A 14,830-nucleotide genomic window follows, 5' to 3' on the forward strand; every position below is an offset into this window, starting at 1 on the left:
AAATATGTCTTGTAACTATATAGTGCATGTTCAGCTAAAGTTAACAGGAAACATATGAGTGTGATCTAAAATTTGCTTCTGGAATTACCAGTGTCATGGCAATAAAATTTTCAGGGCAGCACTTCTAAAAATACTTTTAGAAGGATGGGAATAAATGAAATAGAATATTTTATTGACATGGGAATGTTTCAGTAGGAAAAGTAGATACATCAAGCAAGTGGTGTTTAAAAATGGTGGTAAGGACATATATCTGCACAAGAAATACTCACATAGAAAATGTGGCAGCAAGAAATAGTCCCATTTAAAAAGACCTGATGTCACAAAATGGGTTTACTTAGTCTCTTCTTCTGTATTATGGTGTCAAGGAAGCACTAGCAATCATGCAGTGCTGCATAGCCTGCTGTTGCTCATTTTTTCCCTTCTACATGTGGTGTTAAGCTCCCTGCCGGGATTAGCGCAAAATGGCATTTTAGTGGGAGGCTGTGTATTATAAAAATTAACCGCATGCTTCCCAAGAGGCTTCATCATGTAAGCCTCATTTGAAGGGAAAGGAGGTAGGAGTCCAGCCAGAGTGCAGTATTGCTAGAAATACTTTTCTCAGTAAGATCAATAAAGTATGACTGTATAATTGAGAGAGTTAGCTGAGAATATGCTTCTAAGTGGGATTTTTCCTTTGAGATCCAGCAAGTTGAATACTGTTCTGGGAATTAATAAAACAAATTGATAGTCCACTCAAGAATCTCCAAGGACTTTTCAAACATTACTTACTGAAAGTCATTCACATTGATAGGAGTTGGATTAAGTATGATACACCAGATAAAGGTTTGACTTGTCAGAAGCCTGGTTGTATCCAGAGAAGTACATTTGTTTAAAATATTTATCACTTATCCAGAAAATCAAGTAGCAAACTATATCCTGGAGTGCATCAGGCGCAGCATTGGCAGCTGGGCAAGGGAGGGGATTGTCCCGCGCTGCTCTGCACTGGGGCAGCTTCACCTCGAGTGCTGGGGGCAGTTTTGGGCACCACAATATTGTAAGGACATTAAATAGTGGATAGTATTCAAAGGAGGGCAACCAAGATGGTGAAGGGTCTGGAGGGGAAGCCGTATGAGGAGCTGCTGAGGTCACTTGGTCTGTTCAGCCTGGAGGAGACTGAGGGGAGACCTCATTGCAGTTACAACTTTCTCGTGAGGGCAAGAGGATGGACAGGCACTGAACTCTTCGCTGTGGTGACCAGTGACAGGACTCAAGGAAACAGCATGAAGCTGAATCAGAGGAGGTTTAGGTGGGATATTAGGAAGATGTTTTTCACCCAGAGGGTGGCTGGACACTGGAACAGACTCCCCTGTTGGGAAGTGGTCACAGCACCAGCCTGATGGAATTCAAGAAGTGTTTGAACAACGCTCTGAGGCACGTGGTGTGACTCTTGGGGATGATCTTGTGCTGGGCCAGAGATGGATTCAGTGATCCTGATGGGTCCCTCCCAACTCAGCATGTTCTATGATTCTGTGGTTACAGAAAAAGAAAAGTGAGCCTTTTTGGAAGCTGAAATTTTATTTCCCAGTCCTTAACATCTACTCGTGATTATGGATGTGTCAGTGTCGTTTCCATTGTTGAGTGAACATATGTACTTAGCAAAAATTAACTTTATTTTTCATGTAATTGGAGTGATTGAAATCCACTTGAATACTCTGTGTAACTTTAAAAGTTTTTTTTAATTTTTAGACCTCTGAACATCTGCAAATGTGCATATTTTATGTAGATTTTAGCAAGTCAAAATGCCCTTCCATTTCATGTTTTACAGCTAGTGCTCGTTCCTTTTTGTTCACATACATATGTGTGCATACACGACTTTATAAAATGGAAGACAACCATAGGAAAGTAAGCAATTATAAAATTTTGAAGCACTTAGATTTCTGTTTCACAGTCAGACATTGCATTGTAATACATTGAAACAGAATTGCATAAAGAAATGTTACATGATTTATGAAATCTAAACCCATACAATAGTACTAAGAAATGTGTAGGTATAAAACCAATTACTGTTGCTGTAGTTCATATATATTCATCGCAGATGAAGCTATAGAGTGGAAGTAATTGATTCTCAGAAGTGACCAGTAATGTGTTAGATGAGAGCCTGAATAACTTAATTGATTTTTCTTTGTGATCTGTGATGATAGACTACTTTGTCTAACCTTAACAGTTGACAAAATCCTGGTTTTTCCCTTCTCTGCCATATTTGATTCTTTCTATGCCACCACTTGAAATAATAGTCCATTGTTTACTTTTGAGTTTTACCTGCACTTTTAAACTTCCCAATGGATTTCTTCTTCTATCTGCTAAACCATACCTTAAAAGGTTGAATAGCAGTAGGTTTTCTCATAAGTAGCTCATGAACTCCCTTCTGTGCATAGAAAAGTACACACTGTTCTAAGTTGTTGCCACTCCCTTTTGTGGTTGTTTGAAGATTATAAAATAATCTATTAATTTCAAAAGTTCTAGCATGAACCTATATAATTTCTTATTTTTACTGGTAATCATGAAAACACAGTTTCTTTGCTTTTGAATGCATAAATTTTTTAGAAACTTTACTGTACTGTAACCAATTTAAAATTTTTCTGCTGCTTTAATATGGATTATTATTTATTTATTTTGAAAAATGATTTTTGTTTCATATCCACTAAAGTAGTAGGTAAATTTAATGATGCAAAGTATGAGAAATGCTCTATTTATGATGTTATATCCCATTTCAAAAGGGTGGGGTTTAGGGACAAAACATTGATCTGAGTTTCTTTGTTCTCCACTTTTTAAGATTTGAGTAGTTTTGGATTCCAGATGTGAAACACTTCAATCACATAGAATTTCATAACTTCTCAGGATTTTATTTCTTTTTCATTGCAACATGTGTTATTCCAGGATTAAATTATTTTGGCTTCTTGAGAGAATCATGTATTAAAAAGAAAGGTGATACTGAAAAATCCATATATATATTAGTATTAACACATACAGATTGCTTGAACAATCTGAGGGAGGTTGGCCCAGATCACCACTGTGTTTGCTTCCAACCTAACAAATTCTGTGATTCTGTGATTAATGTTGGAAAATATGAAGTTGGATTGTCCTGAGTTCTTGTGATGTGGCAAAAGGTGTGTTCTTCAGTGATCATATTTTAACCAGCCTCTGTAAGATAGGAGGAGTTGACTTTGAGAATGGTGTGTGATTTATTTTATACAAAAGCCCATTCTAAATACAACATTGTTTTCTGAGAACCTTTGTATATTTGTACAATTGCATTCATTTTGGGAAATTTCTTAAATGATATCTATTTCCTAATATGTACAGAATAACAAGCTCGGGATCTTTTTAGTACAGCATCGAAATATTTGGCTTTTGGGTTTACTTAAAATGCTCAACATGCTTGGCATGTGCCTAATATTTTTGTTTTCTGTTACAGGAGAAAGGTTGAAATCATGCATACTCACAGTCTTTTTACACTTCTTGGAGAAAGGTTGATGCTGCACACAAATACAGTGACCGTTACAACATATAACACTCTTTATGAGGTACAAGTTTTTAAATGTGAAGATTGTTGTGTCTTTTGTAAAAAGTATGACTTAAAAATATCCATGCTCTATAATATCCTGATTCTCAAGGCTTTTTAGAAAAATTTTAGAAATTTTGAGAAAGAACTTCTTGGTTCACAATGTATTTTGCCATGTTTTGGATGTTTTTATTGGCAATGTCATAATTTTTACGTATGCTTTATAAAACTTTCCACTTCTGATGGAAGAAATCCTGCTACTTACGATGTTAATCACTTTGCACAAAAAAAATACCAGCAGTTACTGCAGATCTTCAATTGCTCATACTTCTCCATTGTTTGGAAAGTTTGTTTCCATTGAAATGGAAAGTGCTGAAGTCAGAGATGCCTCTCTCTCTCTCTTTTCTCTTTTCTATTTCATGTCACTCATTTCAAGTTTACGAAATTTTGAAGAGTGCTGTTCTTTCTTTTTTAACTGTGCCAAATGATAATTAACACAGCCACTTTTATGTACCAGCTACTGCTTGAGGTAAATAAGTATGACCCCAAAGCATTCAGCTATTCTACCAGGTTCTTGTAGAAACTTCAGTTTCGATGATGAGCAATTTTCTAAAAGCAACATATTGAGAACATCAAGTTGGTTGAAACTCATGTTTCATGCTGGCATGCATAAAGCTCTTGTCCAATCTTCAATTATTACTAAAATGATGACTTAGAACAGAATCTCTTGCAATTTCTGAAAATCTTATGCACTAGAAAGATTTTTTTATATTTTTTTTAGTCATAAATAGATTTAATGGCTAGATGCTCAGGGTTGGTTCCAGAAAAGGAAAGAGATGAGACGAGCACTTGGTTTTTAGGGTTCCGAATAATGTAAAAAATTATTCTTCTATGATTGTAAAAACCCCAAGACAAAATCTAAACATCATATATTTGCCAGTGACTTAGACGTCAAGTTCTTTTTTACTGCCTATTACCTTTTATGATTTGGCTACTTGGGTCTCAGAGTCTAGTTCCTGCATTCAGTTTTCTGAGAGCTTCTGTGATTGGTATTCTCAGAAAATGCATAACTCATTGACAAAATTAAAGTCCCCACGGAGTTCAGCATCCACAGGCATGTACATTTGAAAAAATAGCCAGAGGAAAAGAGAAAAAAGGGGTTAAGTGCTGTAAGTACAGAAGATATGCTAAGAAACTGATGCTAAGGAAGAGCTATTTTCCATATTCTCTCATAAAAAGCAAGGGCATATTTGCATTCTATTTTAAATATAAATATGTAAAGACCTATTCTACGATACTGTGTTTATGACTGACATTAATTTGATTATTTCTTAATGAGTGAGCTAAAGTTCTGCTTTAAAATAAATATTGCTAGTGAAATTACTCTATTTTGAAAGGCATTTACTTGAATGTACTTACAGAGAATTCTGTGTTGATATAATTGAATTTTTAGCTAGTTCTTAAAAATAAAATTGCATACACACATCCAGTGACAGGTATCCTGGTGTTAAAAGTTTGTGGTGTTGCCTCAGTACAGATTAATTAGCTTGTCAGGTACAATGCATGCAATGGGAGAATGCTCTGTCTTCTTCATTATGTGAAGCCTCAGGATTACTCCTGTGGAATGCTGTCTCTGACTCATACTCTTTACTAGGTGGAGGAAACCAAACCCAGTTTTAAGAATTATTTGGTTTGGTTATAGATGAAATGTATGAAAATAATTATTGATGTATGTAGCTTGTGAAAGATATTTTGATCTGTGAGTGTATAACAATATGAGAAATATTAATGGAATATCTTTAAAATACCTTTACTGTATATTTAGGCAATGAACTCAAAGGTTAGCTAATCAGCCACAGTACAACCATGAAAATCTTGATCCCTGCACAGAGGAATTGCTTTATTCCATTCTTCAAAATTTAAAATATTTTACCTAATTTTTTAATATGAATTTTCATGTGGCCACGGTAAATGTTCTTAACAAATTTGAAAACTAACAAAGAAATACTGTAGTGTGTGATTAAAAATGGTAAAAGGAAGTTACTATTCTGTTTTAGATTTTGACGGAACAAGTATGCACCCAAGTTGTTCATAAACCACATCCAGAGCCAGATTCAACAGTGAAAATTCAGAATCCAAGTAAGGACAATATATTATGTTTGTTTGATAAAAGTATCATCTAGAGGTTGTGGGGTTCAGAAAGTGAGAATAATTGATTCATGTATCTTAGATACATATGGGTTTCTGTTACCTCTTACATTAGTGGCTGTCAGCAACTATTTCTTTTTTTAACATTTATAAAGTGCTTTACATAACTAATTTATTCTTTCAAAGTGATTCTTAAGGTGGTGGCAACGCTGTTAAAAAACTCCACACCAAGTGCAGAGCTGATGGAAGTTCGACGTTTGTTCTTATCTGATATGATAAAACTCTTTAGTAATAGCCGTGAAAACAGAAGGTATGTCAATACAAATGGTATTTTCTCATCCTTGATTTCTGGGTAGTAGCAATCTGTTATATTCTGTGTAGAGTTTTATACTCTATAATAAATTAAATCTATTTAAAATAAATTTAATACATTTGTGGTAACTTTTCTTAGTTCAGTTACTAATGCAGGATTTTTCTCTATAGTGTACTTTAATTTTTTATTTATACTGAAGTATTTTTAAGTTTATTCCTAATACTGGACTGATGTTCAGAGATGATGTTTCTCCCATCTTAACCATCACAATATTAAAATAGAGAAACTTTGTTTGGATATATTTTGAACTAATTATTTCACTTTAGATGTTTACTTCAGTGTTCAGTGTGGCAGGACTGGATGTTTTCTCTGGGATACATTAACCCAAAGAACTCTGAAGAGCAGAAGATCACAGAGATGGTTTACAACATTTTCCGTATTCTCTTGTACCATGCAATAAAATATGAATGGGGAGGCTGGAGAGTGTGGGTGGATACTCTCTCTATAGCTCATTCCAAGGTAAGAAATAAGCTCACAGATGTTTTTTAAATACTGGTAACCCCCAAAGGCAGTAGTGATAGAGTAACTTAAGATGTAAAGTGATTTAGTGCCATCTGGTGGCTGTCCCTATTCATGCCAAGGTGGCTTTTTTCCTTGCCAAACACTTTTTAAGCTGTGTTTTATATGTTTTTAAGAATCTTGCCCAAGTCATCTAGCATATATTCATCCACATAATCTTTTCTTTTCTTTTTAAGGTCACATATGAAGCTCACAAGGAATATCTAGCAAAAATGTATGAAGAGTATCAAAGGCAAGAGGAAGAAAACATAAAAAAGGGGAAGAAGGGTAATGTGAGCACCATCTCAGGTCTTTCCTCTCAGACAACGGGAGCAAAAGGTGGAATGGAAATTCGAGAGATAGAAGATCTTTCACAAAGTCAAAGTCCAGAAAGTGAAACAGATTACCCCGTCAGTACAGATACGAGGGACTTGCTCATGGCTACGAAGGTGTCAGATGATGTGCTTGGAACTGCTGAGAGACCCGGAGGAGGAGGAGTGCATGTGGAGGTTCACGACCTTTTAGTTGATATAAAAGCTGAAAAAGTAGAAGCAACTGAAGTAAAACTTGATGATATGGATTTATCACCAGAGACACTGGGAACTGGAGAAAATGGTGCGCTGGTAGAAGTGGAATCTCTTCTAGATAACGTGTATAGTGCAGCTGTTGAGAAGCTCCAAAACAATGTTCATGGAAGTGTGGGTATTATTAAGAAGAATGAGGAAAAAGATAATGGTCCATTAATAACTCTGGCTGATGAGAAAGATGAACCTTCCACTAACAATACCTCATTTCTCTTTGATAAAATACCTAGTCAGGAGGAGAAACTCCTTCCTGAACTTTCAAGTAACCACATTGCTATTCCAAATGTGCAAGAGACACAGATGCATCTTGGTGTAAATGATGATTTGGGATTGCTTGCACATATGACAGGTAGTGTAGATATAACTTGTGCTTCAAGTATAATAGAGGACAAGGAGTTCAAGATTCACACCACTTCCGATGGAATGAATAGCATTTCTGAGAGGGAGTTGTCTTCATCATCTAAAGGATTAGAATATGCTGAAATGACTGCCACAACTCTTGAGACAGAGTCTTCTGGTAGCAAAACTGTACCTAATGTTGATGCAGGAAGTATAATATCAGATACAGAAAGATCTGATGATGGTAAGGAGGCAGGAAAGGAGATACGGAAGATCCAGACAACTACCACAACCCAGGTAAATTTCAAGTAGCCATGTATGTGTCTGATGCAATCGCTGTTCATTGCTGAGGGATAAATTAATAGCATGAGATCTGAGAGATATTTGAAGTATATATCTTTAATTATATGAAAAATGTACATCTTCCAGGCCTATTTTCTTTGAAAATGCCTTAATGCGGAGTCTTTCATGACTGTATAGAAAACATATATTGCATATACTACTTAAATAATAGTTATTTCCCACTAAAATCAATGATTAACTGCAATGAATTGGTTCAAATATGTTTGCATTAATCTCTTTTTTAAATAATTTGCTTAGAAAGAATTATCAACTGAGCAACCAGCAGAAATTTATCTTCTAATCTCTTCTTTGCGTGCAATGAACTCTAAGCTGCCCATGGTTAAATATTTTTTCTTAAAATGAAGTTAACCTTAATAAAAAAAAAAAAAATTGACGTAGGTATTAAATAAAATATAAACGGAGAATTATTGTTTTATTGAATAATGAGCAATTTTAATTTTAGCATGTTTACTGTGTAGCTGGCAGTTGGAATTTTGATTGCTGTAGATGTGGTAACTGCCTTGTTAGATTTGATCTCCTTGATATCACTGAACACTGAAAATTACTTAAAGACAAGCCACCTAAGTGTAGATACTTAAGTGTTTCGTGCTTGCTTATGCAGTGGAAATGCACATCAAAGCCCATTCTTGCAGATACAGTATTATTGGCTAGATAAAAGCTCCTCTGTTATGGTACAGTTGTGATACCATTGCTGCTGCTGGCATGAGGGTTACCTGCAGTTGTGCCTGAGGGAAACTGTGTTTGACTGGAGTTGCTAACCTCAAATTCTCGAAAAACCGGTCTACAACCATCTCCCTGCCTTATTAGTAAGAAGTAACTGTCTTTTATCCAAATGGACTGAAAGAAAACAAGCAAATTGTGCTACAGAGATGGGACTACTGCTTACTTCTGAGAAGAGTTAATGCCTTTATCAATAATAGATCAAATATTAAAGAGTATAAAATTCACTCTTTCCTGTGTTTCCAGCTAGAGAAAACTGAATATACAATTGAAAGCACTATGCAGAAGATTCATGTGAAAAATTAAAATCTTGGATAAGTCTAAGATAACTCTAAGGAAAACACAGGAAATACAAGCAACAGTAAAAATTTTAGTCCCAAGAGGTCAAATTGAATAAAGGAAACCTTCTCTGCTTCCAAAATACTGGCTATAGGAGATCAAGATCAGATTAAATATACAAGAAGCTTTTCAGCTCAACTCCAATGCTATGTCCATTTTTACATTGCTAACATAATTGTTTTGCAAAGTTCTCTTTTGCTTTTAAATTGACAAAATGGGATTTGGGAGACTATATATAATTCTCTAATGATCCTGCTAAAAAGACTAGATAAATAAATTTGTTTTGAAAAATGAGCAGCTGTCCAAAAATGCACTCGTTCCTTGAAGCTATCACTATGTAGTTTGTTCATGTTTTCAGTCAAATCTTGAAAGAAAATTGTGTTATTAGCCCAAAAAGATAATTGTTACATATAAACAAAGTCTTGTCACTGACCTTGTATGGGCTACATTTGGTCTTGTGTGTAAGAATTCAAGTGAAGAACCTGAGAGTAAAAGCTTGGTGAGTAGCTGGAAGGGGGCCAGCCATAGCCCTTGAGCACTGATTGATTTGACTTGGAGCAGCTCATTTGCTGAAGGATATTTCCTGCCTTGGAACATCAATATCTCCTGTAGTTTGTGGCCACGTTGTTTTATCCTCTCCTTTCTCAGATTCTGTACTGCATTCAAAAGCACAGTGCATAAAGTTAACATCATTTTTGAACCTCTTGTTGATGTAGGCAATACAGGGTCGATCTGTCACCCAGCAAGACCGGGATTTACGTGTTGACTTAGGATTTCGAGGAATGCCAATGACGGAAGAGCAGCGACGACAGTTTAGTCCAGGTCCACGCACAACTATGTTTCGTATTCCAGAGTTTAAATGGTCTCCCATGCACCAGAGGCTCCTGACAGACTTGCTTTTTGCACTAGAAACAGATGTACATGTTTGGAGAAGGTGGGTTGTTGTTTCTCCTTTAACTCCTGATTTGTGTTTCCATCAATAAGGAAAAATTTGGCGTGTTGGACAGTGGATGCTACTGGGATGGTGGGGAAGAAAAGAGCTGGGGTTAGTTGAAGTGCCCTTCTGTATCTTCTACCTTGTCTTTTTGCCCCTTCCCAGCCCATAACAGCTCAGTTTCACAGGTAGTAATTCCTGTTTTCTTGAGGCATTGTATAAATCCTGCATACCTAAACAAACTGAGCTGCTCTTTCAGCTTTTATTTAGTATTAGAATCTACTTCCCCTGTTCTAGACAGGATGACTTCTGCTAATGGCCATTTTCTTAACTGATCAATTAAAACACAGCTTCTCTACCTGCAAGCTGTATAAATAAAACCTCATTCCTATTACATCTTCTAAGGAAACACTCTATTGACAAATTTTCTTTTGCATGCCAGCTTGGTGATGATGTAATAATTTATAACAGCAATGTTATTTCCTAGGGGTTTTGTACATTTTGTACATGTTAATAGGGGTACTCTAACATAAATACAGTACAATGAAGACAATTTACTCTAATTTCCACTACAGAATGATTCATTTTCACAAAACTTGAGCATAGTTTTATCAAAGGAGAAATTTATATTACATTTAATTTCCAAGTTGATGAACTGTTCTGTGATACACACTTGGAAATAGACAATTTTGATGTTTTTCTTTTGGCCAAGTATGTGGGGGGGGGTTGTATTTTGTGTTCAGATAATGCTTGAAGGTTAAAGTTCAGATTATATATTTTCAGTTGAAGCCTTGAATTTTTGTTTGCTGGCTGACAAAAAATGTTGCTTTGGGGAAAGACCATACTTACAGACAGAGTTTTCCTCAGTATTTTCACACAGGGGTTTTATGTTTTTGCGCAGTGATTGTTTCATGGGACAATTGCTCACCAGTTAGGAGTTTCTAATCTTACAAGCATCTGTGGCTTCTGCAGCTGTCATTAATGCTATATTTATTATCAGTTAGTAAGGTTAATATTAAATCAATGTATGGCCATGTTATCAAGTTTCTCCTTTAAAACAGTAGCAGGTGTTATCATTAGGTGTTACCAAGGGTGCTTCAAATGGCACTGGTGCAGCATGGTGAACTCTTAAATAGTTGCTTTCATGCTGCAGAAGCAACTCCACTGCTTTCAGCAGAACTGCGTGTGAAGTGAAGTACTGATTGATGGGAATAAAAGGTTAGAAGATGTTGTTCTCAGCTGAGTATTTGAATGTAATCCTGTGCAAAAAGAGACAGCAATCAATTTGTTCATTAGACTAGTCTTGTTGATATTTTTAGACAATTTACATGCAAAGCTTTGTAGACCAGACTTTTCCTTTTTATCAAAGAAACATTCACAGTATGGTTGCAAAGAATGTGTTTATCTAAAATTTATTTTAATTGTTTGTTTTTAATCCATCCTTTCTTCTGTTCTTGCAGTCACTCCACGAAGTCTGTGATGGACTTTGTCAATAGCAATGAAAATATTATTTTTGTACACAACACAATACACCTCATTTCCCAGATGGTAGACAATATTATCATTGCTTGTGGAGGAATTTTACCATTGCTGTCAGCAGCCACATCCCCAACTGTAAGTACAATATTTCCACCCAGTGGTCATATTAGAAATTGTTGTTAATATTGCAAACCAGTATTTGCAGTTGACTTTTCTTCTTTAAGGACTCCTGCCCCCTTTCTGCTAATTCCTTCAAAAAATTTATATTTATAATCAAACAGTTACACTTTGATATACAGAGTGTTCATAACATTTTGCATTTGAAATGTTAATTTTATCAGAGTAGTAGTACTTAGTAAGAATAATATTTCATAGTAATTTAATATTTCATTTACAGGGATGACCATGAGGATAATGATTCCTGTAACAAAGTGGCATGCTTTATGATGTCTACTTATTGATAGTCATAAACCTTTTTTGCATGGCCACTGTTAGCTTGCATGCCAAATGATACCACAAGTCATCCCCTATCTAGTCTGTTTACTTCTTCCTTCTGTAGGTCCTTTCCCCCTCTTTTTTTTTTTTAATCTTGTATTGAAAATAACTGATTTTTTTATCCACTCAAATATTCTTAGTAAGTTGTAAGTTCTTAACAGATTAAAGCTCAGGAAGGCAGAGTATTTTCACTAAAAAGGGAAGAATATTTTATAAATATTGCATTATTGGCAAGAGTAATTACATTATTCGAATGTGATGCCTTGTCTGTACACTTAATGTCTGTGACTATTTCTTTCATACTAAATGTTTTCTTGAGCATCCTGTAAAAATTATTTGTAGTTAATATCGGTCTTTGAAAGGGGAGACAATGAGACCCAGAGGGGACAAAGAGCTCCTCTGAAACAATGAGGGTAGTAGGCACTGGAGACTGCAAATGTGGTTTGCAGTAAAAGCTCAAATCTTTAGTCTAGCCATTCAGCAATTGAGATTACTTTACTTTTTCTTTACTGTTACTTCTAGTTAAAAAACCTTTCTTTGCAGATTTTATTTGAAAGGTATGAATGTATGGGCTGGCAATTTGCTAAACATTAATAGGATTTTCAGGCAGGCAATTAATGTTAAAATGCTGTCTCTTTACTATTTTCACTGTGTTAACTGGAAAAATATTTGCTATAAGCAAAAGTGAAACACTACAATTATTGTCTGTAATCACAAGAATAACATAAAGGTCCTGATTTTGCAAATGCTTCATTGTAAATATTGACAAGTATGAGCGAGTACACACTGAGCCATCTTGAAACACAGGCTGCACTATCATGCCTTGAGGTAAAGGACATTGGGGGATATTTTTTTAAAGCAAACATTTTAGGCATCATTTGAAAATGATGGTGTTTTGACATCTTTTATATAAAAATATAAAATAGGCACAAAATTAATTAGGCTGCAGTTCCATTGAATGCTCTTTGTGGATTTTAGCTCTTGTCCTGGTTTATGATACTGCAGAGCCATTCTACGGAATAATAATTTTGAGGTTCACCATTTCCCTCTATTTATTTTGGAAAACATATGTATGTGTGTGTGTGTCTGTGTAGATAGTTACCTGACATAGCTTTAATTACTACACATCCATTTGTTAAAATATTGTGTGTCAATACTGCCTTGCTCAATAGCAGTGATTTTCATGCACTGATACAAAAGACTGCATTTTCAAATTTCAGTATTATGCACACATTTCTCCACTATATGGGGACTGTGTGTATTTCTTGAATACTTAATTTTGCCATCTGTCTGGGTCAATAAAATAAAAATAAATTGTAAAATAAAGCAATTCACTAAAAGTTGGGTAGCCGACTTCAAATTGAACGAATCCTACTATGTGAAATTAAAAAAAAAAAAAAGATTCTTCCTGCCTATTCAACTCCATTCCTGTTCCTCAATGTCCATCCATAAACATTAAAAGGAAGGTGGATTTATTCATCACGGTGACTGATACAAAGAGTGCAGTACATCCTCCCTCCTTAGAGCAGGTGCTCTCCCTCACTCTTGTTCTGAATCACAGTTTTGAAGGAGCAGATGCCCTGCTGGTCATCAGACCACTTGTGAATATCCATCATATGATGAATGAAGAGTTTTCATACTGATTCTCAGGCTTCTAATACTTGTGCATCCTTGAACTGCTGTGGAGAAGTGGATGGATTGCTGGTTCAGAATATATTTCTTCTCAATCGTGAAAGGGCAAAGTAGGCCACTGCAAGCAATTGGTTACAAAAGGCTGTCTCACCCTCCTCCTTCCAGAAGTTGCTAATGGGAAGAGAGAAGTTTGAAACTAGACGATTTATATGACATCTCCACTGCATAAGAAGACTTATATCAGGCCTGCTACTGGCCGCTTTCTGCCAGAGTAGTTCTTAAGGGGGAAAGGGCCTTTAGGCTTTTTCCCTCACTGATTCAAAGACTCACAGAATCATAGAATGGTTGTGGCTGGAAAGGGGGCACAGGAGGTCACCTGGTCCAACACCCGTGCTCAAGCATGGCCACTTACAGCCAGTTTCCCAGGACTGTGTTCAGACAGCTTTTGACTGTCTCTGAGGATGGAGACTCCATCACCTCCCTGAGAAACCTGTGCCTGTGCTCAGTCAGCCTCACCATGGAAAAGTGTTTCTTGATTTCCATGTGGAACCTACTGTGTTATAATTAATTACATTAATGAATAGCGTTTTATCCACAAGGTACAGAGTTGAAATTTTGGGTTGCATCTCCTGAATCCCTTCCAACCCCAACCATTCTGTTAGTCTGTGTAGTTCTGTAATTGAAACTGGGCATGGTATTAGAAATCTGCTCAAGCTGTATTGCACTACTCTTCCAAAAGGAAGCTGTTCATATAAGCTGCCTCACTGGGTCAGCCCAAGGGCCCGTCTCCTTTAGCATTCTGCCACCAACAGTGACTGTTTGCAGCTTACATCAGAATGCAGAAGTCTGAGCAAGCATATTGATTGCTCCGATAACACTCCCTTTCAGCATTTAGGATTTTAACAACTAGAGAGGGTGTTTGGGCTGTCATATTTAATAACCACTGAAGAATTTATCCTACCAGACTTCATCTAATCTTTTTTGAAGATACTTACACTTTTAGCTTCCATGATATCCTATGGCATTGAGCCTGACAAAGCAATTATATAACCTTCAAAGCACTTCTTGTCTTTGTTTTTTTTAAGCCTGCTTAAATGCATAAAGTCACTGTGCTGTACTGTTTATGCTATGAGGAGAGTGGTTAATCATGTCTTTATTCAGTTCCATATCCTTTATGATTTTGTAGGATTGAGTCATATCTCCTGGCATGCCTGTTTGAATCCATACCATCTTCATCTTGTTTACTCACTGATCCTCCATATCTCTGTTCTGTGGAGCTTTTCTGGGGTGTCAAAGCTCTCACATTTTGTAGATCCTGTAGAATATATGTATTCAATTTATCAACAAGTGTGAGCTCATTTTACTTAATTTATTCCTTCTTCACT

The 14,830-nt window shown here is 36.0% G+C and overlaps 1 protein-coding gene across 8 annotated transcripts in view; it reads left to right on the forward strand.

The window, feature by feature from the left end:
* Positions 1-14,830, forward strand: part of NBEA (neurobeachin) — a 467,825-nt gene that overhangs the window by 140,614 nt on the left and 312,381 nt on the right. For all 8 annotated transcript variants that reach the window (XM_032099592.1, XM_032099586.1, XM_032099589.1 and 5 more), the window contains exons 18-24: positions 3,455-3,563; positions 5,599-5,680; positions 5,876-5,999; positions 6,329-6,521; positions 6,758-7,780; positions 9,622-9,839; positions 11,300-11,453. In XM_032099592.1, coding sequence (XP_031955483.1) covers positions 3,455-3,563; positions 5,599-5,680; positions 5,876-5,999; positions 6,329-6,521; positions 6,758-7,780; positions 9,622-9,839; positions 11,300-11,453 — 1,903 coding nt within the window. The remainder of the gene's footprint in view (positions 1-3,454; positions 3,564-5,598; positions 5,681-5,875; positions 6,000-6,328; positions 6,522-6,757; positions 7,781-9,621; positions 9,840-11,299; positions 11,454-14,830) is intronic.

Source organism: Corvus moneduloides, chromosome 2 (assembly GCF_009650955.1).
Source record: "Corvus moneduloides isolate bCorMon1 chromosome 2, bCorMon1.pri, whole genome shotgun sequence".
Classification (NCBI taxonomy): Eukaryota; Metazoa; Chordata; class Aves; order Passeriformes; family Corvidae; genus Corvus; species Corvus moneduloides.